General features: G+C 33.1%; 1 protein-coding gene and 1 non-coding gene across 2 annotated transcripts; both read left to right on the plus strand.

Annotated features, from left to right (window-relative positions):
- Positions 1–314: 314 nt before the first annotated feature.
- On the plus strand, positions 315–388 carry TRNAV-CAC (transfer RNA valine (anticodon CAC)). The gene has a single exon. It is a non-coding gene; the product is annotated as a tRNA-Val (tRNA).
- A 19,483-nt stretch (positions 389–19,871) lies between these two features.
- On the plus strand, positions 19,872–25,377 carry LOC125839520 (sulfate transporter 3.1-like). Its single transcript, XM_049518504.1, has 12 exons — positions 19,872–20,324; positions 20,711–20,918; positions 21,451–21,622; positions 21,866–21,931; positions 22,087–22,200; positions 22,432–22,548; positions 23,030–23,156; positions 23,885–24,171; positions 24,292–24,482; positions 24,681–24,766; positions 24,885–24,961; positions 25,070–25,377. The coding sequence occupies exons 1-12, from the start codon at positions 19,988–19,990 to the stop codon at positions 25,259–25,261; spliced, it is 1,974 nt and encodes a 657-aa protein (XP_049374461.1). The 5' UTR covers positions 19,872–19,987; the 3' UTR covers positions 25,262–25,377.
- The last annotated feature ends 569 nt before the right edge of the window (positions 25,378–25,946 follow it).

Below are 25,946 nucleotides of genomic sequence, written 5' to 3' on the forward strand. Positions count from 1 at the left end.
AGACTAAATAGAAGATAGAATTGTGTTATATATAGAGTACAAATAAGGGAAGAAACTAAAATTTGTGAAGCCAAATCTCATTCAATGTTATTTTTTAAATTCTTCCCAAACTTGAAGTATATGTAAATTTGAGAATCAGAATATTAGTACTAGTTGAAACCAGAAAAGAAATTATATTATATGCTTATGAATAGTGAAATTAAGACATTAGAAACTATATTTAACTTCTTGCTTTTATTATTAGACTTAGATATATTAGACACAAATATAATTACAGTGGTCTGCATGATTCGACAACAAAATCACAATAGCTTGTCTGGGTGGTGTAGTCGGTTATCACGCTAGTCTCACACACTAGAGGTCCCCGGTTCGAACCCGGGCTCAGACATTTTATTCTTATTTATTTTTAGGAAGAATATCACTTTTGGTTGCGATGTAACGATAAGATCTGCGTATATTCTACCTTCGTCTTTTGAAAATCATCATCTCTATCTTTGCGATGTAACGGCTTAATATGTGTATGTATATTCTACTTTTTCTAAACCTTCGTTTTTCGAAAACCATCATCTCTATCTTTGCGATGTAATAGTAAGATATGTGTATATTCTACCTTTGTCTTTCGAAAATCATCATCTCTATCTTCGCAATGTAATGGTAAGATTCGTATATATTCTACATTCTCTAAACTTTATTTGTGAAATTTCATTGGGCAAATATATTGTTATTGTTGTTATATAGAAGTATATTACCCTAAATAATTAGACTTATAAGAAGGTTTAAGTTTGGAGACCACTGTGGGTTTAAGACTTTATATTTCTCATAAATTGTTAATTTTCTTTGTATTTTAGTCAATATCGATCTCTCACAAACGTATATATTTTTAAAATAAAACTAATAATAATAATAATATTCACACACATTCATGAGTTAAAGACAGCCATATATTTTTATAAGCCACCTTTTTTTTTTGTCACAGTTGATTTTTCATATAGTCATTTGACTAGTAGTTATTATCTCACAAAATCAATCTATTTGTTAAAAAGTATTGAAATAAAAAAGAAATGTGACTTTTTAATATAATAATTACTAGTTAAGTGACAATCTGAGAATCGACCCTCATTGAAGCTTATCAACCACAAAAAAAAAAAAAGCATGGAAAGAAATAACTCTCTTTCTCTTTGTCATTCTCCTTCCACCCCTAATTAGAAATAGACTAGAGCATTTTTCATGTGTTTAAAATTTTCAAGATATAAATGATGTATGTTGCTCATACACTAAATTTTTACAAGTTTAATAATTAAGATAATGATTGTCCCTTTCTGATGTTGTATTTGGTGCACTTTAAATGGTGGAGAGTGAACTGAATTTGGGACTTACATTGGATGAATATCTTTTTGCTTCAATGTCGCGTCAAAATTTTAAAGTTTATGAGTTAAATATTTAGTAAATATTTCAATAAATATATAAAATTTAAGCAAACACTATTGAATTTTCCGTGATCCTGCGCCTACCGCCTGGATTCCCTCCCGTCTCTACATGACTCCACACAGATTATGGTATAATTAAGTACTTTTTTTTCCGTTTGTTTTACTTTTTTTTTTTTAGCTTGTTTTTTAAAGAATATATTTTTTTCTTTTTCGACAATACCTTTTTAATATAACATTCTGTGTCATGACATATTTTAGATGACAAAATTAAATTTTGCGCGTGGAATTGAAATATGAGGATGGAAAAAGGACCACTTGAATTTCATTCGACTTTGAAAATTGAGTTTTGGGCTTAAATATTATGTTACAGTCAATGGTCTATAGAAAATCATTGTTAGCTATTGGTTCCTATACGTGCTTAAGTCAAATCCAGTGAGGTCTTCAAAAGTCAAAATATAATTTCGTAATAAATTTCTAACTTCGCCATTGATATTGGATATCACTAATTTGGAGCCTTAACTAATTCAAATTCACGCAAGTGTCAGATTCACTAAAAAAAAGTTTTCTATAAAATTTCTTTTCCAACTGATTAACCAAAAAATCTAATGAAGCATGAATTAATTTTATCAATTCAGGATTTTTACTAAAGAAACAGCCTTGTAAGCCTTAAAAGAGAACAAAAGTTGGACTTACAAACTTTTTCTGAAAGAGTTTTAAAAGCTATAAAACAAAATTTACTTATTTTTCTTATTACATAATTCAGGCAGAAGAGATAATATTATTGTTAGAATACCACAATATTCCTTTTTGGGTTAATGTTTTTAATAGTAAATCGATTATATGATATTCTTTTCATAAAAGATTTGAAATTCTACCTTTCGGCATTGTGATAAAATATCGACAGAGTAGAGTGGGTGGTACATAGAATTAAGCTTTGACGTCATTCCACTATATGATATTTACATTTGATTCTCTCACTTTTAAGTTTACTTATTCTGATCACCCAATGTGATGGAACTTTAAATGAATTTGAGAATTTCAGTCTAATTAAGGTGAATTTTAGCTTGCTATTTAATTAAATAAAAACTTTCTACACAAAAGGGCATGGACAATAGTCTATTAATTGGTCTATGATTTTGAAGAACAAATTTATGAACTAACGGACTAATTAACCGTACCCCTTATGAATAAATCGACCCAACCTAATTAATAACTTTTTCCAACCAATTTAATTTTAAAAAAAATTATACCTCTTATGAATTGATCCGACCCAATTGCCAGGCGTATGCAGGAGGGGTCACTGGGTTCACGTGAACCCACGCTCCTCTCCTGAAATCATATATAGTAGTGTTATATTTTTAATTTTTTTTTGTTAAACATAGATGTAACAAGAGGACTTTTTGGATTAAAGATAAACTGATGCAGGCCACAAAGAGGGACATGTTCCTCTCTTGTTGGAATGACAAAGGGCAAAACAAAGAGAAAAGAGAAAAGAGAAAAGAGAAAAGAGAGGTTCCAGATCTAATTCTAAGCAAATAAAAGAAAGACAAGTTTTTCCATAATCCTTCCTAGTGAGTTCTTCTCCTATTTATAAGGCCTGCAACTTCTGTAATTCTTATCCAGTGGCTAAGGATTTTGGCAGAGTTGGTTTCACCTTGGGGTCTGAGACCACATAGTGGTCCAGGTATTTTGGCACTTGCTTGTCCCTGGTACTGCGCCTGGGATTGTCCAGTCTGTCCTGCTGGTTCATTACACTGCCGCCCCCATGAAGCCGAACTTTGTCCTCAAGGTTCAGATGAGGAAATTGCTTCAAGAGATTGCTATAGTCTTCCCAAGTAGCATCTTCAATTGGTAAACCCACCCATTTGACAAGACACTGATGCACCTGATGTGCTCCTCTCGATATAGTCCTGGTGCGAAGAATGTCATCAGGAGTAAGTGTCAAAGAGGAAGTTTGGTCCAATAGATCAATAGGTTTGACCTGATTAGCAAATTTGCCTATACATTTTCGAAGCACCGAGACATGAAACACTAGATGAATGCGGGAAGTTGCAGGGAGATCAATGTTTTACTTGGAAATATAAATAAAAGAAAAATGACTAGGTTTTTGAGAAATCGATTAATACTTATGATTTTAAGAGAAATCGAATTTCCAAAAGAACAGAGTCGCCACTTAATTTTTAGAAATTAAGAAAACTTATAAAATTTTCAACAGATTTAAACATATTAAAATCAATTCAAAATAAGGGTTCGAGTTCAATGTACATCCCGAGAAGGTGTTGGCCCTCGAAATGCCCGCTAACTTGCGGTTGACCGGCGATTTGACTAAAATGACTTTTCAAATAAAGTTTCTAAATTTTAACTAAGTAAAGGAAATTCATTTATATTTATTTACTTATTACTATTATTTTTCTAATTAGTTATTTTAAGGGAAATAAACTAAAAGGGATCATTCTAAAGGGAAGTAACTTAAGAGTTGACGAGTCTAATGATAAAATAGAGCTAAGTAATAAATAAGTTATATATATAAGAAAAAATAAATATTTTAACTTTTGAATATAAAGAGAAACGACTATCTTCGAGGAATTAATTAACTTAAACCAAAAATGTTAGTCAATACAATAAGAAGTAAATAAAGAGGAAAAAAGAGAGAGAATTGAACTTGGGCCAATTTGCCAAAATCCTCAAATCTGGTGGGCCCAGATTCATTTCCCTGTCCTATATCTAAAAATGATCCCAAAATGGGTCTTGCCTATTTTTACACCTGTTGAAAAATTCCTTGGGCTTTTTGGCCCCTTTTCATTCTCATTTGTAATGATATATACCAAGTGTATACTTGATGTATACACCATGTATACCGCCAATTCTCAGACTTTCGGACCTGTATTTCTATTCTGACTTTGTATTTTCTGTATTTTTTCACCTTGTACTTCCACGTTTGAACCTGTATATTATATTTTTAACTGTATACCCATGTATACAATGGGTATATCAGTGTATACAACCCCTTCTTTGGGCTTTTCGAACACCTAAAATTCAATGTTTCAGCCCCTGTATCACTCTTCTGCCCTGTTCGTCGTTTCAAGACCCAGTTGGCTCGATAAAAAAAATAGAATCAGTCCTCTAAGGCCCAATCACCGGAATGCAAGGAAAAGGAGTCTCCAAGGACTTGGGAGGAGCCGATTCACACATAGAAAAAGAACAAAACAAGATAGAAACTAGTAATGAAGCATACATTAAACCTATATAATACAACCAAGACACATGAAAAAGAAATAAGACAAAATAGGCATGTGATTAGTTCAATGCCAATGTTATACAAATATGACAAGGAATGCATACAATACTTAAAAAATATTTACTTAAGATGAAACGAAACTCACATGATAAAATAAAATACTACAAGATGGTGGTAAACAAACAATTAAATTAATAGTGATCAAATGAAGAGGATTTAGTCATATTTACTTAGACAAATATAGGGTCAAGGAGGCCATTGTCAATCAAGAAATGGAGCAAACCGTTATAATTGATGCCATTAAGTTTAAAAAGCAATACAAATTTACACAAAGGCAATAATGAAACTACGTATCAATAGAATAATCTTGAGCATTTGAACATGACAAATCAGTAAACTATATTAGCAAAATGCTACTGTTTTGCAGAACTTTCAGACATGAATAAGGGAGGGATTTTAGCATTTTTCACAACTTCAAATGAAGGAAAAGAGTAGGCATAGGCAAACATAAAACTATATTAAGCTTCAGCACAATTTTCACACACCGAATCATGCATTTAAAACCAAACGAGAATGAATTAAAACTCAACCTTAAGACTATAATCTTTCTGACATGAGAATCAATCAACAGACCATCAGAAGAGAGGAAAAGAAACAACGCATGCTTAAGGGCACATACAAGAATAGGATACCATTGTATTCGAATTTTTTTACTTTTTTAACTCAAACCAAATATGATATTTGACCCACTTACCACATACGAGATGAACTTCGAATAGACAGAGCACGAAAAGAAATTAACATGATTGACACAATCGACTACAAATTCGAAACAACAATTATAGAATACTAAGTGAACTCGAAATATTGATGTGTTGCTTCATTCTTCCAACTTGTGGTGAAAAAACAAAGAAAACGATATCTCATACAACACGATATTACATATTACCTGTAATGACCCTAAAAATGAAATAGAAAGAACTAGAGCCTCACATGTGTATTGAAGTTGGTGACTTGATTAAATAATGTAAATCGGCTTTTTGAGTTTAGTTCAAAGAGATTTGGGGTACGTAGATGCTGCCAGTTTTTGACATTTTAATTTTTAGTTGGGGCTTTGAGAATTAATTAGTTATTAGATTAAGGGCTTAGGGGGTCGGTTAGGAGTTAATTAAATGATTTATATAAGGTTTTAAGTCTTTTAACAAGTCATTTACTCTCTTTTCCAAAAATCAAAATCCCAAAGTCTTCCATCTCTCTATATTTCTCTCAAACTCAAAGAAGAAGATGAAGTGGGAGATAGGGTTGAGGATTTCATGGTGTTTCTTCTTCAATTTTCGTGGGATTCATGAAGGTTAAGGTATGAGGATCCTTTATCCTTGATTCCTTGTCCATTCAAGGAGCTAAATCAAAGTGTTTTGAAAGTTCTTCAAAAACTCAATAAAGTCCTAATTTCGATTCTAGCATGAGTTCTTGCATTAAATTATTTTTAATGATGATTTATGTTATTGTTGATGTTTATTGATGGTTTTAAGAAAGAAAAGTCAATGAACCCATGTGTTTCCAAGTTTCCTAAATTTGGCTTATGAAGTGGGTTGAATGTTTATGATTGAATGATGATGGAAAATGCTTAGGTTGAGTTGAGTAGTTGATTTCTATTATTATCTATGTTTATCTATTGAGAATTGTTCAAGAATTGAGGAATGGTGATTGTGCCTTTGGAAAAGGGTAAGTTGACCTAACTTCATTGTTAATGTAGAATTGATATAGAATTGTGATAGATTGATGTGTGATCCACTTATGGTGAATGTGTTTACTTATTGAATGTATTATGATTATGGCCTTGAAGGCATTATATGAGAAATTGAATTGTTGACATGATATCATATATGTGAATGTGATGTAAAGGATTTGAATGAGAATCTAATAAAGTAAAGGTAATCATGTTATGAATATAAATGTGTTCATGTGATCCCAATGTGAGCTTGAATAAAGTATTATTGTATTGTGATTAAAAGTATGTTCTCTCTTAACACTTATGAATGAAGATGATGGAATGTGAAGTGCTTTATATTGTTGAATGTCATCTCTTGACTTGGTAGACTTAGGTGCTCTTCTTGATAAATGAAAAGCTATGTTGAATATAAATTGATAGGCTATGGCATTCCTTTCATATGTAAGTGATGAACTCTGTTTTTGAGCTGGGTAGTATTTGGTAATTTATGCATATCTTGTTCTCTAGAACTTCGTTTACAATGAATAAATATGATTTGGAAAGCTAACTCATATACCTACAACTCTTATGTTTATGTAAAACTCTAACTTAACTGTTATGGACACGAAATATGGGACGCAACATAGGGCAAGTTCTGCCCAGATTTCGGAAATTGAAATCCTATATGATCAGCTGTAGTGTTTTGAATATATTTTTTTGTACAAAATATATTTTGCGGTGATTCTTGTTTATTTGCAACCTTTAGATATGTACCTACATCTTTCATGAAGGTTATAAAGTTTAGTTTTGCCGTTTTTCTTTCCAAATCTAACTTGCGACTTGAGGTACCAAGCTGGACAGATTCACTATTTTGGGAGCATTGTTGTAGTTGTACATGCTAGGCTTACTTGTGATGATGATCCTATTTTACGTCAACATTACTGAGCTAATAGAAGTTAAAAAAGTTATTTAATTGTATTTTTAAGGTTGTATATACTCGTGAACAAGTTGAGGACCTTGTAACGTTGGTTGGTTTACGGTCTGAACTCGCAAAGTTGTGTTGGACTGGTTCTTTGCTAATGCATTGAGTTTGTGTATAAACTTGTACTTGCACTCTTTTAACTGCAGAAATATTTGAAAGTTGATCTTGGTACCTTGGCTACGTCTTGTCACTTTGCATTGTCATGTTGGTATCCTTTAAGACGTTAAAGACGCTCGTGTAACTCGCCCACTTGTACGAACTGTTTGATCACCTGACACTCTTGTTGGGACCTTATCCTTCTTGTGGTTGTGACTTTGTCACTCTTGGCATGCCTCTTGATTCGGATCACTTGCCATCTTGACTCTAGATTTTTAGTTCGTCTTATGAATGAAAGTTGTTCATTTTAAGTACGAATTAGAAAACCATTTTTAATATGGTTCTTGATTCTCTTAAATATTGGGCTTTGACCCTTTTTTATACCGGGCATCGGGCCTTCTTGATACTTGTTATTGCTTGGTGTGATGACATGATGTATATATTGGGCGAACCTTGTTATTGAATCTCTTGGAAATTTGTGCTATGAGCATTCTTGACACTTGGATCTTTAAATGTAAAACTTGATATCCTTAGTGTGAACTCTAATTACTTGATAGGTTCTACAACGTGTAGATAGTAGTATGGGATGCTATCTACACATGTCACAAGTAGGCTTTGAAGGTGCCAAAATGAGTTTCCTAAGTCTATATGACTATAGTGTGAAGTCCCCTAAATGCATGAATGTGTCCTAAATGACTTTAAAGAAGAATGTTGACTTATTGTCTAAATGACTTGTTGAATGAATAACTTATGTTAATGAAGTGAGTTACTTAGTATGCTACCTTGAAGCATGATGGTTCTCGTCTATAGTAGCCTGGAGGAACACTTAGGTGTGTATGAAGAGGTTGTATGGGTGACCACTTCATGTCTCACTCAAGTGTGTCTTAGGGTAACTTTAGATAAGGGTTCTTGGATGATAAAATGAGTTACGTGGTGAAAATGTTGAGTATGTCTATAATGTGGTTAATGTCTTATATGTTGGTTATGTTCTATAATATGTCAATATTCATGAAGTTTTACTAAAATGGCATAAGACATGACTTTCAACTTAGTACTTAATTGTACTAACCCATTTCTTTCCATTTTGACTAAAGTGTGGGGATTTGGAGATGTTGATATTCCATGGTAGACGGATAGGTTTCTAAGATGTTTGAAGATGAAGACTTGGCGAGTCCTCATATATTCGACGACAATAATCACCATGTTCCTTTATGTCTTGTAGTTTTGTTATAGTTTTGAGTGAGCTTAGTCCCATTGTTGTATCCAAGTATTAGATGGTTTTGAGACATCTTGGATAAAGTCTACAAAGTATTCCGCTTGCTTTTTATTTAAAAGGTGTTCTTTCGAATGTAAATGAAGCTTTAAATTTCTCCTATATATTTTTTTTGTATCGTATTTTAATGAATAATCCATGAGGTTTGTATTTGACCTCTTCGAGGTCGAATACGCCGGTTACGACTATAGGGTGCTCTCGGGTCGTGACATTCCTAACGACCAAAAGAAAACTAAGACGAGCAGAACAGTTGGAAAACTAAATGAAATATTGCTATGAAGACTCGAAAAAAGACAAGAACAATAACATTTTTATGCTAGAAAACAGCTTCAGCACACACGCTGCCCACACATACATATTTAGATCATGTTCTCAAATAACCAGTTCTAAAAGATTACAACATGACAATACTCGAAATACTTAATGGACAAACCCAACAGTAAACAAACAACATTTTAACTTCAAAAAACAAAATCAATAAGCTCATTGAACCACTCACAAACTCCACAAAAAAATATACAAAGACGATTAGCTCACATGAAGGACACAATTCATATATTAATCAACTAAAATACTCCATCCGAAACCAAACAAACTTCCATTAGACAATCAGTAATAAGTCACGGAGGACAGAAATAAACGAGAAAGAAGAAGAAGAATTAATGAAACACTTCAGTTCAAGAAACAAAATAATCAATCAAGCGAGTTAAGATTAAAAAGGAGCTTACCTTTTTCGAGGCAGCAAACGAGACAACAACGAGCTAAAATGCGCAACAACTTCACACCAAAGAAGAATTTCGAGAATTTCAAACAAATGTCTGAATCGATTTCAAACACAGACCCCTTCAAGAACTTCAGACTAGAAGACCATATTCGACTTTCTTAAATATGAAACCTCAATTTTTCTTTTTCTGTCTCGCTACTTTTCAATATTTTCTCCCAAACCCCACACAATGAAGAAAATGGGGAATTTATAGAGGGAAACTAGGGTTCGAAGATGGGGAAAAGAGATGAACTCATTTCGAATTCAAACTCGAAAATATTTCACCATTTAGGAGACACTTTTTTTCTGAAATTGCAACCAATTTCGGAAGAGGAAAGGGGAGATGAACGTCTTGGATCGACTCGATCGTCCTTGAATGCCGACGTGTCTTCATCTTGTGACTACAAACATTGAGACGCGGTTGGCAGGTGCTTTTTGCTGTTGCGATCGTACAACACGGTGAGAGACGCTGGAGGAAGAAGATAAAGAACGCAGCGTACTGCCAGTACGCGTCCAAGGCGTGAATCTGTCCTGTACTCGCCGTGTACCTCCTGTGAATTTTGACATCTTGAAATTCCTTCTTTCTGAATGTTATAGGCGTGAATTGTTGACAGAATTGACGCAGCTTGCTTGTATTTTCACGTCGCCTGATATTTGCGTTGATGCCGTTGTTGTTGGGTTTCTTTTGCTAATCGAAATTGGGCCAGGTCGAGCGTAGTTGGACTGGACGAGAAAGGGGGAAATTGAGTTGGTTTCTGGTTTTTAGTGGGTTGACTGGCGCTAAGAATTAGGGAATAGGAAATTAAGAGTGGGCTGTTACTGAGTGCTGGGCTGGACGAAAAGAAGCCCAAACTTTGGTCCTTTAAAAAGGTCGAAGCCAATTGATAGGTTTTGACTTAAATTGCAATTAACAATGGCCCAAATAACTTTCAAATGTAACCAAATTGAATTTTGATGAATTTGGTCAAAACTTAAACAAGACAAATTAAATATGAACTAATTAATGAGTTTCTTAACTTCAACGAAAATAAAATAATTAACTTAATTATAACGTAATTAGTTTAAATACAAACTAATCAATTCAAAATCGTAATTATGATTTAAACTAAACTAAATTAATAAAATACTTAGCTAAAAGAAATAAAATCTTTTTGATACGATTTTCAAATATTTATAAAATGTGTTAATAAATATATAAGAACTACATGTTATTTAAATATTATAAAAATGACTAAAATAACTTCAAAACTTGGAAAATATTTTATAAACTAATTATTCTAAATCATTTGCAATCTAAGAAGCTCAACAATTAATTTCTACTGGAAGGGTCAAAATTGGGTGTCAACAATCAAGCTTATAAGCAACGCTACCAATGCGTTTAATGATCTGAAATGGGCCAAAGAAACGTCTGCTCAATTTAGAATGGCGTTGGAGGTGAATTGAAAGCTGTCTATAGCGATGCAAACGCACATAAACCCAATCACATATGTCAAAGAATACCTCTCTGCGACCTTTATCGGCCTGTATTTAAATTCTTCCTTGGGCTTGCGACAAGTTGGATTTCAACACATCCAAGGTTTCATCTCGTTGACGTAGAGAAGCACAGACAATAGGAGTCATCTTGGAGCTGTGTTGATATGAAGTATTACACCAAAATTCTGCCCAAGGTAAGAGAGGAACCCATGTGGAGGGAGCATCAGTAGCAAAGTAACAGAAATACATCTCGAGGCACTTGTTCAATGACTCCGCTTGACCGTCGGACTGCAGGTGATAAGCTGAACTTTTTGCCAAAAGAATACCCTGAAGCTTGTTGATTTAAGTCCAAAATTCAGAGATGAATATAGGGTCATGATCATATACAATCTTGGTAGGGAAACCATGTAGGCGCACAAACTCCTAAATAAAAACTTCCGCCACCTTTTGACTTGTAAAATTAGCAGACATACCCATAAAGTGTTCATACTTGGATAGACGATCAACAATAACCAAAATTACAGTATGCCCATGAGATGGAGGAAGGCCTGTAATAAAGTCCATGGAAATATTATCAAAAACTGCAAAGGGGATCGGAAGAGGGAAAAGTAATCCCGCTGCTTTGAGGTTTAAATACTTCATTTGTTGACAAACCTGACATTCTGAAAGGAAGTTTTTGACATTGCATCGCATACCCACCCTGTGAAAATTGGAAGAGAGCCTATGAAAGGTACGTAAGATGCCTGCGTGACCTCCAATTTTAGAAGAATGAAATTCCTCCAAAAGCATTTTACGCAGAGACTGATCATGTGGAATAATCAAACGATTGTGTAATAAAAAAAGGTCTTGCTTAAAAGAGAATTTAGGCATAGATGCAGGGTCCTGCAATAATTTTTGTTGGAGAGCCAAAAACTCATCATGAGATTTGTTCATAGCCTTTAGCTTATCCATCAAAACTAGTTTTGTGATGACCAAGGACAAGGTGAATATTGCAGGAACTCTAGATAAGGCATACGCAGCTGAGTTTAACTTGCCCGAGCGAAAGTGAATCTCAAAATCATAACCAATCAATTTGCTAAGCCAACGTTATTGTTCCAGGGTTTGGATAAAATGAGAAATCGATGACTAAGTAGATATTGACGCCATTTTTGTATTGCCTGGGTTATGGCGAATATTTTACTATTGTAAGTTGAAGCAGTCTGTATACTAAAAGATAGTTTTTGGCTAAAGAAAGCAATGAGATGATTATCTTGGCAAAGAACTGCACCAATTCTAATACCAGAAGCTTCGTTTTCCACAACCAAATCCTTGGAAAAATTAGATAAGGACAACACTGGCATCAAACTAAGAGCATCATTCAAATGAGTGAAAGCAAGAGTAGCAACTGCTGACCACACAAATAAATTCTTTTTTAAAAGATCCGTGAGGGGTGAAGCCAATTGCGCATATCTTTTGACAAAACAACGATAATAACCTGTCAATCCCAAAAATCCACGCACCTCTTTCAAAGTGGAAGGAAAGGGCCAAGAAACAATTGTAGCAAATTTTTCAGGATCGATTTCCAGGCCTTTAACGGACAGAATATGACCCAAGTAAGCAATGGAAGATTGGCCGAATTGGCACTTTGATTGCTTAACTACCAATGAATTTTATTGAAGAATATCAAGGATCAAGCTAAGGTGTCTCAAATGATCCTGCCAAGACTCACTATAAACAAGTATATCGTCAAAGAAAACTAGAACAAATTGACAAAGGAATGACTTAAAAAGAGAGTTCATGACTGGAAAGTGGAAGGTGAATTAGAGAGACCGAAAGGCATTACAGTGAGTCATAATGACATTTATGAGTTAGAAATGCAGTTTTTTCAATATTTGGGGGATGAAGACAAATTTGATGATATCCTTCCAAGAGATCCAATTTAGAGAAAAATAAGGCCTTGTTCAATTCATCAAAAAACTCATCAACCGTTGGGATAAGAGGCAGAGCCTTAGGTGGTTGAAAAACATCTGAATATGTATTTAAGAGGACAGATAAATTAGTTGGATGAGTGGGTTGTAATTATGGGAGCGGTTGATTGCAAATCTAGAAGGAAGAAGTAAGAGATGAAATCTGTCTGAGTTAAATGCCTGAGTGTAGACATATTAATTTGGGCCAAGGAAGGGCCCTGGTCACCCACCCAGCGATGATGTGTCCCTGCCAAGGTAAACTAAAAAACACAATTGACATAGTCCGTCAAGCTCGGACCCAAAGTAGCAAGCCAGGCAACGCCAATGACTACATCTGCTCCATACATATCTATAACAAAGAAATTCGTAGTGAAGGAATATCTCTAAATAGTGAGCGAAACACCATGAATAACACCCAAACACTGTAATTGATGGCCATTGCCAACCATAATAGAGAAGTTAGAGGAACGTTCAACAAGCAACTTAAGGGCCTTAACAGCACGAGGTTGGATAAAGTTATGCGTGCTATCTCCATCAATGAGGATTTGAACAGAAATACATCTGATACGCAAAGTGGACGGACAAGGACCACCCGATAAAGCTTGAAAACTGATGGTTAACAAGGAAGGGCTTTCAGGTGAAGTATCTGGGAGTGGAGAGTTTGAGGGAGGTGGAGATAAATCAGAAGAGAAGGCGTCAACTAGGTCATAATCAATAAGCAAGAGGAGAAATTGACGTGGCGATGAACAACGGCAACCCTTTTGGTATTTCTCATCCTAATTAAAGTAGAGGTAGAGGTCACACTTACGTTGTAGTTCCGCCAGAGTGAGTTTTATTTAAGGGTACGCGGCCTACAACAAGGATGGAAGCAGTTGGTGTTGGGGATTATGTTGTAGCTTGTGTGGGAGTTTTAGTGTAAGTCTGAGAAAGAGAACAACGATTGAGGTTTGTGTGTGAATAAGTGGGTCGGGTCATAAGATTAGATTGGGCTGCTCTTTTTTGTTCTTGTAAAAAAGCTAGGCTAATGACATCATTTAGGTCACTGGGCCTCGAAGATAATACATTAGATTTAATATTTGGATGGAGACCAGATGTAAAAATATGCTTCATTAGCGGTGGCGACACATCCGAAGTTTGATTAGCCAATTTATCAAATTGAGAAAGGTACTCACCCACTGATGATTGCATTTGAAGCTTCGACACTAAAGCCTTTGGTGCCTCCATAGAATTAGATCTAAATCGAGTGACGAGGGACTTGAGAAAGTGTTCCCAACCACAAAGTTGACGATTTCGATACATCCATTGATACCATTCTCGAGCTTCGTCCTCAAGGAAGAAGGAGCAAAGATTCAGACGATGCTCGCTGAAAAGATCATAGGCATCAAAATATTGGTGAGCTTAACAGACCCAGCTCTCTGTGTTGGTTCTATCGAACTTGGGCAAATCCATTAGAGTTGGCTTATCTGGACGGAAAGTAGAAAATGGGTGTTGGGGAAATGTCAAAAAGTGTTTTGAAGGAAGTGGGTTAAGAGGAGGTGCAGGGGAAGAAGTAGAGAAGGGTTGCTGGAAGAGTAGTGGTGGTCGTGCCATGGAAGAGCCGCCTAGAACAGAGGAAGATAGGGTATCAGTCGTCGGTGGAGGTGCTGATGGTGGCGCCGACGAAAAAGCACGAAGGGAGGCAAGTTGAGACATGATATCCTGTAAAGTGACATTAGTGGATTCAAATGATTTAGCATTTGATTCAAAAGATTTAGAATGAGAAGTTGATTGTTCCTGTAGGTGTTTGACGGCCTCATCAAGAGACTTCAAACGTATGTTGTGTCCACCGTCACCCATTGGTAGAAGGAGGGTCAATGAAAGCACCAAATGTAACAAGAGGACTTTTTGGATTAAAGATAAACTGATACAGGCCACAAAGAGGGACATGTTCCTCTTCTTGTTGGAATGACAAAGGGCAAAACAAAGAAAAAATAAAAAAGAGAAAAAAGAGGTTCCAGATCTAATTTTAAGCAAATAAAAGACAATTTTTTTCATAATCCTTCCTAGTGAGTCCTTCTCCTATTTATAAGGCTGGCAGCTTCTGTAATTTTTATCCAGTGGCTAAGGATTTTGGTAGAGTTGGTTTCACCTTGGGGTCTGTGGTCCAGGTATTTGGCACTTGCTTGTCCCTGGTACTGCGCCTGGGATTGTCCAGTCTGTCCTGTTGGTTCGTTATAATAGATGTGTGAATCCACAATGAAAGTATCATATACTGCGATGATGATTAAGTGCACCTCTCATTGAGATTATAAATTTAAATTTTATATCTATCTTGTATTATTTTTCTTTCTGAAATTGATTAACACCTCTCTAAGTGGTTATTGGTAACACTTTTGGCGTTTTAATTATTTGAGCATTTCAATTTTGGACCTATAATTTTAAAATTTTAACTGTTTTCAATGATTCGAAGCTAAATGTAAAACCGATTAGATCCACATTTACATAATATGCATCCATCATCCCGAAATCCTTGATACGCTTCTTAGCTATTGCCAACCATTCAATTGAAGATGAACCAAAACACATAATGATTCAACAAACCATGAAAACTTTAGCCTTTGGATCAATAGTGGGAAAAAAAAAACACAAAAAAATAAAGTTCCAAAACTAGAAAATACATTATGATAGATTCACAACCACAAAAATAACATAGACTATGTTATCAACATGGGTTGTGGTGGGACTGTTTCACCCTTAATCAGAGGTCTCGGATTCAAGCCCTGGATATGAAAAAAATCTTATTGGGAGCGCACACCCAAATATAACTTGCAGTGCGCGATCCAAATTTAGTCGGGACTCTAATATTGACTCCGACACCAAGTAGAAAAAAAAATAGACTACATTAAGTGCATGGAACTATACCGATACACTCCCACATGGCTTATATAACCAAACACTATAAACTTGATTTCCTGTCCACAGAAAAACATCACTTTAATCAAAGAGAATATTCTGAATATTCAACAACTCCACAAACAAGTATTGATCAAGAATTAATGCTAACTCAATAGGTGAAAAAAATAAAATGACGACACACTACTTATTGTAACACTATATATATACCAATTTACTTATTAATAAATTAAAAAAAAATATTTAGACATATATATATATATATATATATATATAATTTTACTATGTTTCATTTGAAAACAATTAATTTTACATTTCTTATTTTACCTAGTCATAGAAATATCATGATAGGTTTAAAATCGCGAGTTATTTAATAATTAATTAGCGATAAAATTTGTAACTTTTTTTTTTGGTTCTGAGCTTGTACTGTAGAAGGTGATTTTTGTTGTGAATTTATTGGATGAGCGAGCATCTTCCACATGATTGGTCTTGCGTGTGATTATCGTGCTCATGCACCTTATAATATATATCATTGAATATCTCCATTATTGATCATAGTGGATTTCGTACCCATATTTTTACTAGTGCTTTCTTTTTTCTTTTCTTTTTTTTTATTAGGAAAACGTTATTTTGTTAAGTCAGTCCCACAATTAGAATCAGTTGATTTATTGAGTAACTCTAAACTGTTAAATTAATAAGAGTTGTATCATCCATCTTCGTGCAAAAGAAATTACTTGATTATTTTTTTTATAGAATCACTAAAATTACAATCAATCGATTTATTGAGTAATTCTAATGAACTATTAATAAACTATTTATTGAGTTATGGTTAAAAAATCAAATCGAACCACAATCCGAAATCAAATCGATTAAAAAATCGATATTTGATTTGGTTTGGTTTTAAATAAAACCGCAAAAATAACCAAATCGAACCGATAAATTGGATTTATAAATTTTATAATTATTTATATATTATTCATAAATAAAATATAAATATTTTAATTAACTTAAGTCTTTAAATTTACCATTTTCTCAAGCCCAATACTTTAGCCTAACTATAACAATTCCAAGTCCACGTCCATCAAAATTCACTTTAGTCTTTACCTACCCTACTTCAAATAAAATAGTCACACTTTCTCTTAATTGAATTACTTTGTTCGTGTAATGATAACTCTAGTATTGCTTAACTAAACCGACATTAGCTTTTTTGTGGATTGTTCATGCACTAGGTATTTGTGTCTATCGAGATATGTACGCCCTAAAAAAATCATTACTTTCAAACCAAATAAACCAGAAAAATTGAACCAAACCGACAATAACCCAAGCCGATGGTTATTTTTTCCATTTGGTTTGGTTTGGTTTTAGAAATTTTAAAAACCGACTAGATTGGTTTGATTTTGTTTTGATCAATAATCGATCCAAATCGAACCACGAACACCCCTAACTACACTAAATCAATCATTACATAAAATTGAACTTTAATTCGTTGTTATATAAAATAGATTTAACAATACAATATGATAAAATTCCAATAATATAACAATAAAAAATATTGCATTTAAACTAACAACACAATATAATACTGTGGATGACAGCCATCAAAACAACAGTGTGATTCAACAAAATTTTTTTATTGAAGTTTCATACTACTTTTCCCCAACAATTTTTTCTTGTCCTTTTTTCTCCCCCAAAATTAAAGGAACTAGTGAGAAAAAGAGCTATAATTATTGCAAATAATATCTAATTTAAAATGTAGAAGACATGATCTATATATATATATATAAGCATCACATTAATATTAAATAGTAGTAAATTATGAAGTTTTTGTTTGGATATATTTAGTTAGGACTTATTTTGTAGCTACGATCCCAAACATCTATATTGCTCTACAACCTATACTATTATTACACATTCCACTAACACTTTTTTATTCAAATAAAAATTGTATTGAAACTTCTCAACGTGCATGTAATTTTTAATAGTTATTTTGATTCTTGTCTATATTGTCAAATCCATTTATCTGAGATGGTTAATACTTGATGGCACATGAAACACACATATTGGTTAGCTAATGCTTTTTCAAGTTGCTGAGTTTGCATTTAGGTTTTTTCTATACATTCATCAATTATAATATAGTTTTGCTTGGACAAGAAATAATAGTAATTTATTTTGTTACTATAAGGAATTGAGAATCTTATAATCAGAAGATCTACAGCTGATTAAATAACTAAAAGTGAACCCCATTTGTATAATCAAATTTATAACCATAGAGATTTTAAAGTTACATACAAATAATTAGAAATTATTCTTATTTATATATGTGCAAATGAGGTGAATATACCGCCAAATCAACCACTAGATGGAATATAACAAGATCCATTTGGAAATTCCAAATTATTGGTAACTTAATTTTTGTTATAATTATATTATCGTGGATAGTCATAATATATAAATACTCTTATATATTTTTAATTATAAGTTTTGAAGTTGAACTCTGAGAATTGAATCGTCTCTGATAGTAAGATTATTTTATCTCATGGTAAAACTTTGTAATACAAATTCAAATTATTCTCACCTTAAAGCGAGTACGGAACATCTAGAAAACAAAGAGCAAAAACTCAACATTTACATTAATATTGCACCAAATTCACAGTATCACAGAATTAAACATGCATGTTGAGATAGTGGACATAATATTATTTTTATGATACTATAGATAAATTTGAGTGACTTTAGGTTAAAATTATTGTTAGGTGTGATAATATTAACTCAATAATTTGACAAAAAATATCAGCATATGTTAGGTTTTAGTTGGTATAAAACCTCATTAAACAAACTATATAATTCACAAGTAAAAGAATTGGACCAATTAACACTTTTTTGGCCGGTTAAAAGTTCAAATTATCTTTACTAATAAACTAAGCTTAATTTAATCAGATACTTGCACTGAAAAAGAATATTATTAAAAATTCGACAAAAAGTTGATGTAATTCCTAATTTCTTGTATCTTCCTAATTCCCAACACGTCGCCACGTGTCCTATGTGGATCTTTATCAACCAATCACACATGTCCACGTGAGTATTTTTTTGAATGGTAAGGTAGGCAACAAAACCTTGAGCTCTAAAAATCTATTTGGTGCCTCATGTAATGAGAGATAATGTGACCTTACACTTAGCTGGAATACCAATAAGGTTGTGATTAGCTAAGCCGTTGACTAGTTGACACGTGTCACCCAATAAAATAGAATTATCAGAGATCTCGAATTCAAATTATTTAATATAGAATTGTCTTTATTAGAACGTTCTATTCGATTTTTGACTTTTATTGGTAGTGTGACAACAATTTCATGGATGAGATGTCTCAATGCGTCCCATCAAAAAATTCTCACCTTTGCGTGTTAGCTCAAAGATTAGTCATGTCAATCCCCTAACTCTTTAATTTGAGAGGTTATCAATGAAAGTATGAAACCCTAACACACAAAAAGAATACGTAACAAAATAAATATTCTTTAGGTATCACTTTTTGTGGCATTGTTTGACTTGCTCTAAAAATTTATGTGAATTAAATTATTTCATAAATAGTCAAAGAATTTCTTTTGAAGATTAGTTATTTCTAATTATAAAAACGATAACGTTCTTTTTTTTGATATATTGTCTTCGTTTTATATTAGTTATCCACATTACTATAAATATTATCTCAAAATTACTTGTCAATTTATAAAAATCAAGATACAATTGATTTAATTTTTTTTATTTTATCCTTATAGTTAATTCTTTTCTGACAACGTAATTTTTTTTTATGAAGTTCTAAAGACGTTTCTGAAAGGATAAACTAGTAAAACTACAGTTTTGTTCATATACATACAAAGAGTGTGCATAAAGGAGAAAGTGGACAACGAATATAAAACGGAGAGAATACTAAAAAAAAAAAATATGTCACGTAAATTGAAACGGAGGGATTAGTAAGAGTTTTGAAATAGGGAAAAAGGCACTCCACTTCACTCCACCTTCTCTTGGCTCTCTATATATAGACATCCTCTATAAGTCCCAATATGCATAAGAAATCAAAACCAATTTCTCATTTACATCATCATCTCTTTTTCTCATTTAATCTCACACATTATAAGTAGTCAAGTTCTTGGTGATTCTAATCATCACTTAATCTTTCATTAATTAGCATAAAATTATGGGTATTCATGTTGATTTTGATGATCAATATTCTCATCATCATTATCAAAGGGTTGAAATTCCACCACCAAAGCCATTCTTGAAGACACTCAAATCTAATGTGAAAGAAACATTATTTCCTGATGACCCTTTTAGAAAATTCAAGAATCAACCACTTTCCAAAAAAATTTCTTTGGGTTTTCAATATTTTGTACCAATATTAGATTGGGCTCCTCGTTATACACTTCAATTATTTAAAGCTGATATTATTGCTGGAATTACAATTGCTAGTCTTGCTGTTCCTCAAGGGATTAGCTATGCTGGCTTGGCTAACTTGCCTCCTGTTATTGGACTTTGTAAGTTTCTAACTTGTCCAGATAGAAAGAAGATAGAAAGACTGTTACTGATAGACCATCCATCAAGATATACTACTCGATCCCGTCTTTAAAATATGTGTTTTAACTTATATACTGATAACGTAAAAGAATTTTTACACTATCAGATTAATGAATATGGACTTATGGTTATATATAACTTTACTAGTCATGACTTGATGTCTAAGTTACAACATGATATTACTCTCTCCCTTTCATTACATGTGTCTTAGTTTGACTGGATTTTGGACACGCTAGGACGAGCTAGAGACGTTTGAATCTTGTAGTTTTAAACTGAACTGAAAATATGTATAATGTGTTAAAATGTTTTTTTGAATCTTATGGTCTTAAACATATGTCACGTGCAGATTCAAGCTTTGTGCCACCATTGATATATGCCATGTTGGGAAGTTCAAAGCATTTGGCAATAGGGAATGTGGCAGTTCCATCACTTCTCATTTCTGCCATGCTTGGGAAAGTTGTTAATCCTCATGAAAATCCAAAGCTTTATCTTCAATTGGTGTTTACTGCTACTTTCTTTGCTGGAGTTTTCCAAGCTTCTTTGGGCTTCTTAAGGTCAGTTCCTTACTGTTGAGAATATGATTAACTAATATAAATGTGTTTTTTCGAACAGTTTAAGCTTTTAGATGAGATGGTTACACACTTCAACATGCTACCAGAGTAGGCAGAGGTTCTGAGATCGAATCTTGTTGTCACCCATATCGAAAAGAATTTTGACGTACTTGGCCCATAAAAAAAGAAATAGACCCGTACGTGAGGAGCGCCGTTGAAATTATAATTAACTAAAATGGAATCATGCCCGGATGACAGAGGACTAAGTTTTTAAATATAGATGTTTATCAAAAGTTTACATTCATTATCACACATAACGTACGTTCCAATTATGTTTGTACTATACTCTTAATTGTATTTTAACTAACGCTAAAATTCTGGATCCACCTCTCACATCAATTGTCATGAGGTACATCCTCAAAGACCTAAGTTGCATGGATTCGTGTCTGATTTTCCAAAAATACAATACTATTAGCGAATCTGATCTGACACGTGCACCCATATATTTTTGTCATGATGATATATATATATACAGGCTAGGGTTTATGGTGGATTTTCTGTCTCACGCAACAATATTGGGATTCATGGGTGGAGCAGCCACTGTTGTGTGCTTACAACAATTGAAAGGAATACTTGGCCTCGTTCATTTCACCCATCAAACTGATATTGTCAGTGTAATGACTTCTATCTTTACCCAAATCCACCAGGTACGTACGTAACTCCTTTATAACATTATTCTCGCTCGATGTCTGGTACTTGTTTTGCGCTCCAAATAATTTGTATTTGCATCGAGATGTACAACTTTAATTTGTTCGAGACCCTTTAGTGAAAATATAGGAGTATTTATCGCTCTCTCTGACCAAACTCCAATTTAATTTATGGACTTTTTTTTTCTTTTTCATTCTTTTAGTTTCTAAAATGTTTTTGTTTATTATTATTATTTACTACAGTGGAGGTGGGAAAGTGGAGTCCTAGGTTGCTGTTTCCTCTTCTTCCTCTTGCTGACCAGATATTTTGTAAGTATAATTATAGTCTATAACAACATTATATCTAATAAAGAGTAACTAATGTCGTAAAAAATTTAACACTCTTTGTTGTGCATATTTATTATTGCTAAAAGTTGTTTTTGTTGTAGCGATACTAATATGGACTTGTTTATTTTTGTGGGCAGAGCAAAATGAAGCCAAAATTCTTCTGGATAAGTGCTATGGCGCCTCTAACATCTGTAATTTTGGGAAGTGTTCTTGTTTATTTCACCCATGCTGAAAAAAATGGTGTTCAAGTGGTAATAATAATAATTCTTCAAAATTCAAAATTAATTAATTGCATGTGCATATATAATAATTAATTAGTCATAGTACGTAGTGACTTTCACATGTTGTACGTTTCTTTTGGATGATTAATTATTATTTTTAGTGATGGTACTTGTATTATTTTTATAATATAAGATAGTACATGAGGCTAATATATCCGTGAATTAATTTTTTGGAATTTTGTTGGATTTAATTTTTGCCAGATTGGGCATTTGAAAAAGGGGATAAATCCACCATCATATTCTGAACTGGCGTTTAGCTCACAGTATCTTGCAATTGCCATTAAGACTGGAGTTGTCACCAGTATCATCTCCTTGGCTGTAAGTACTAAATTCGAGACGAATTCAGAATTTTAAATTTATAAATTTTGAATCTAAAATAGAACTGGTGACGATTGATATACATATATAAGTAATTTTTAAATAGAAATATGGAGTTTAGGTCAAAGTTATTGCTCGATTTTTTATTTGCATTAAATTCTCATGACCTCATTCTATCGCGAATTCGAAGATATTTGGGGCAAAGGTCTATGAAGAAACAAAAACAATGTTGTTTTATCGTACACAACTATGGTGATCCGTTGACTTTGATTTCTAAACTATGTTACCGATATTTATAATTTTAAAAATAAGACAGATATATACTACTAGTAAAGTTGCACACTTGTAACTCCTATCTTTTCCGCGAAGGTACTTAAAAACAAGAGTACAACATTTTATTTATTCTACCAATTTGCACTATTTGATTAGTTATTTATTTTATTAATATTGACTAATGAGATTATTATATTAAATTTTACAGGAAGGAATAGCAGTTGGAAGGAGTTTTGCTATACTTGAAAACTATGATATTGATGGAAACAAAGAAATGATTGCTTTTGGGCTTATGAACATTGTTGGTTCTTGCACCTCTTGCTACTTAACCACAGGTAGGCCCAATCCAAACTATTCAAGAAAACACTAGCCCAATTAAGTTCCATAGACCATAATAAGGCCCATTAACAAATTTCCCCCATGGCTCTCATCAACTATAGGATAGGGATCTTAACATTTTTAGCCAGACGATGAAAAAAATATAATCTTAGGCCTAGTCGTAACAATTTGTAGTTATCGTTGGTGTATAATCAGTGTATATATAACATAAGTTATACAGTTATTATACATTGATTATATGTTGCATACTAGCTCATTGTTTAAAGATGGGTGTTTTTAGTAGGTGGATCGAAACGTTTACTCATAATAAGTGATATAGGTTGAACCTATAACCATTAGACTACAACTTCAATCAAAAATGTTTCTTGAATATGAGTTGTTTTAAATGTTTGTTGTTTAATATCTCAATTGTTTAAAAAGTTTACCTAGTTGTTTCTTTGGTCTGGAGTGGATATCAAGGGAAGGGCATAGTCGCACCTTACAGTAGGAAGGTGTTTGTTATTAGGACGGGCCCAAACTACACTAAAGGGTTAGGGGACAAAAGAGTTTTAATAATTTTCATTTCTCCATTATTATTTTTTACCAGTATATATGTTTACTCATGGCAATCGCTTTAAGCAAACTAACTTTTTTCATTAATCGAACTACATATTCATATCCATAATAAAAGAATTTTAGTATATAGTCCGATTTCTTACTTAATTTCCCCCCTTTTTTTTTTCAGGACCATTTTCGCGAACCGCAGTAAATTACAATGCAGGATGTAAAACAACAGTGTCCAACATAGTAATGTCAATAGCTGTGATGATAACATTGTTGTTACTCACACCATTATTTCATTACACACCCCTTGTTGTTCTTTCCTCCATTATAATTTCAGCTATGCTTGGCATAATTGACTACAACGCTGCTATCCATTTATGGAAAGTTGATAAATACGATTTCCTCGTATGCATTAGCTCGTATATTGGAGTCGTCTTTGGTAGCGTTGAAGTTGGCCTAATAGTCGCGGTAAGTACCTCAACATATGTAATTATCTTTTAAGTTACCTGATTATGACGATGTATCTCTTTTCGAAAAATTGAGTTTCCACTAATGTTAACTATGTTTTTTTTTTAATGTGTGACTTAGGTGGCAATGTCATTACTTAGGATACTTTTATTTGTAGCAAGGCCTAAAACATTTGTTTTAGGTAAAATACCTAATTCAATGACATATAGAAATATTGAACAATATTCAGCAGCAAGCAGTGTTCCAGGAGTTCTCATCATCCACATTGATTCCCCAATTTATTTTGCTAATGCAAGTTATTTAAGGGAAAGGTAACAATAATGGAGAAATAACGTTCACTAGTCACTTTTACATCATATCTTTTAAAAATAGTCATGTTCGTGGAGTTTCAGATTTTACTGGTAAAACTCTATGACAATGACTATTTTCTCAATTACGAGTTTGAAAAGTTGTTATTTATAAATTTTATGGTGTTAATTATTAAACTATGGGCTGTTGGAATATCGTAGAATATCAAGATGGATAGATGAAGAAGAAGAGAAGCAAAGGAATTCAACAGAAATTGAGCTACAATATGTTATATTGGATATGAGTGGTAATTAATTAGTGTTAATTCAAGATTAAAAAAAATTGTCATTATTAAATGTTAATTTGGTTTTTTTTATCAAATCTTGTTAATGTTTTTAGTGCTAACATTAATCCTATTAATGTAGCTGTTGGAAACATTGATACAAGTGGAATTAGTATGCTTGAGGAAGTGAAAAGAAATGCAGATAGACGATGCCTTAAGGTACAAACTAGAAATTTACTCCTTCATCGGAAAATTATACTATGCAGATAGATCTTTGTATGCTTTTTAATTCCTGTAGTAATAATTCTAACTCCGCTACTGGTTTAGGTTTTATTGGCAAATCCTGGAGGGGAAGTGATGAAGAAGTTGGACAAGTCAAATTTCATAGACAAAATTGGGAAAGAATGGATTTATTTAACAATTGGTGAAGCAGTAAATGCATGCAATTATGTTCTTCATAATTGCAAGTTTCAATCAAAGAGAATTGATTCTTCAGTAACTCCAGATGATAATGTATAAATGATCAATCAGATTAATGATGGTCATTAAAATAATGCAAGTGTATTAGTATTAAGTAATTTATTTTTACAGTTTCACTAAGTGAAACATATAAGGAGCTTGTTTATTTACCCTAATGCAATTCTGTAAAATTTCATGTTTAAGTTAATGGAAGTTGCTTCAATATTCCAGTGCTCTACTATTCTACTTCTCTTCAGAAGATGTTTTCTACAAAAATAATTTGTGTTCGATATGTAAGTAAAAAAATATTATCCTAAAAGCATTTGTATATAATCTAAATGATACTATGAGATGTGAAGATAAATGATAAGGATGTGGTGGTGGCGAGCTAAGGAGTGGGAGTGAAGATGAACTATGTTGAAGGGTGAGGTGGACACCATCAATATGTAGAAAAAAATATTTTTCAAAAATTTTGATCAACCGGACATGAAAAATTGAAAAATATTTTCCTCCGAATGAACTATGTAGTAGTATAGTCAAGGGTTGTGCATAGGCACTAGAGTAAGAAAAAAAGAAGAAAAAAGACAGTCTAGCAGACAAAACATCCCGTCATAGGGTTTGGGAAATGATCACACCACAAAGGGGGTGTAACATAAGCAGTCTACCATGAAGCAACCATTGGCGGTCGATTCCATGGTTCGAAATCATAACCTATAGGTTACCAGGAGACAAGTTTATCGTTGCT

This window comes from Solanum verrucosum, unplaced genomic scaffold, assembly GCF_900185275.1.
Source record: "Solanum verrucosum unplaced genomic scaffold, falcon-dt-bn FXZP01000306.1, whole genome shotgun sequence".
Taxonomy (NCBI): Eukaryota; Viridiplantae; Streptophyta; class Magnoliopsida; order Solanales; family Solanaceae; genus Solanum; species Solanum verrucosum.

Coding starts and splice junctions, on each gene's coding strand:
- LOC125839520 (XM_049518504.1), top strand. CDS start 19,988: ATGGGTATTCATGTTGATTTTGATGATCAATATTCTCATCATCATTAT. Junction 22,549..23,029: donor CCAGTATCATCTCCTTGGCT/GTAAGTACTAAA, acceptor TAAATTTTACAG/GAAGGAATAGCAGTTGGAAG. Junction 24,767..24,884: donor TGTTATATTGGATATGAGTG/GTAATTAATTAG, acceptor CTATTAATGTAG/CTGTTGGAAACATTGATACA.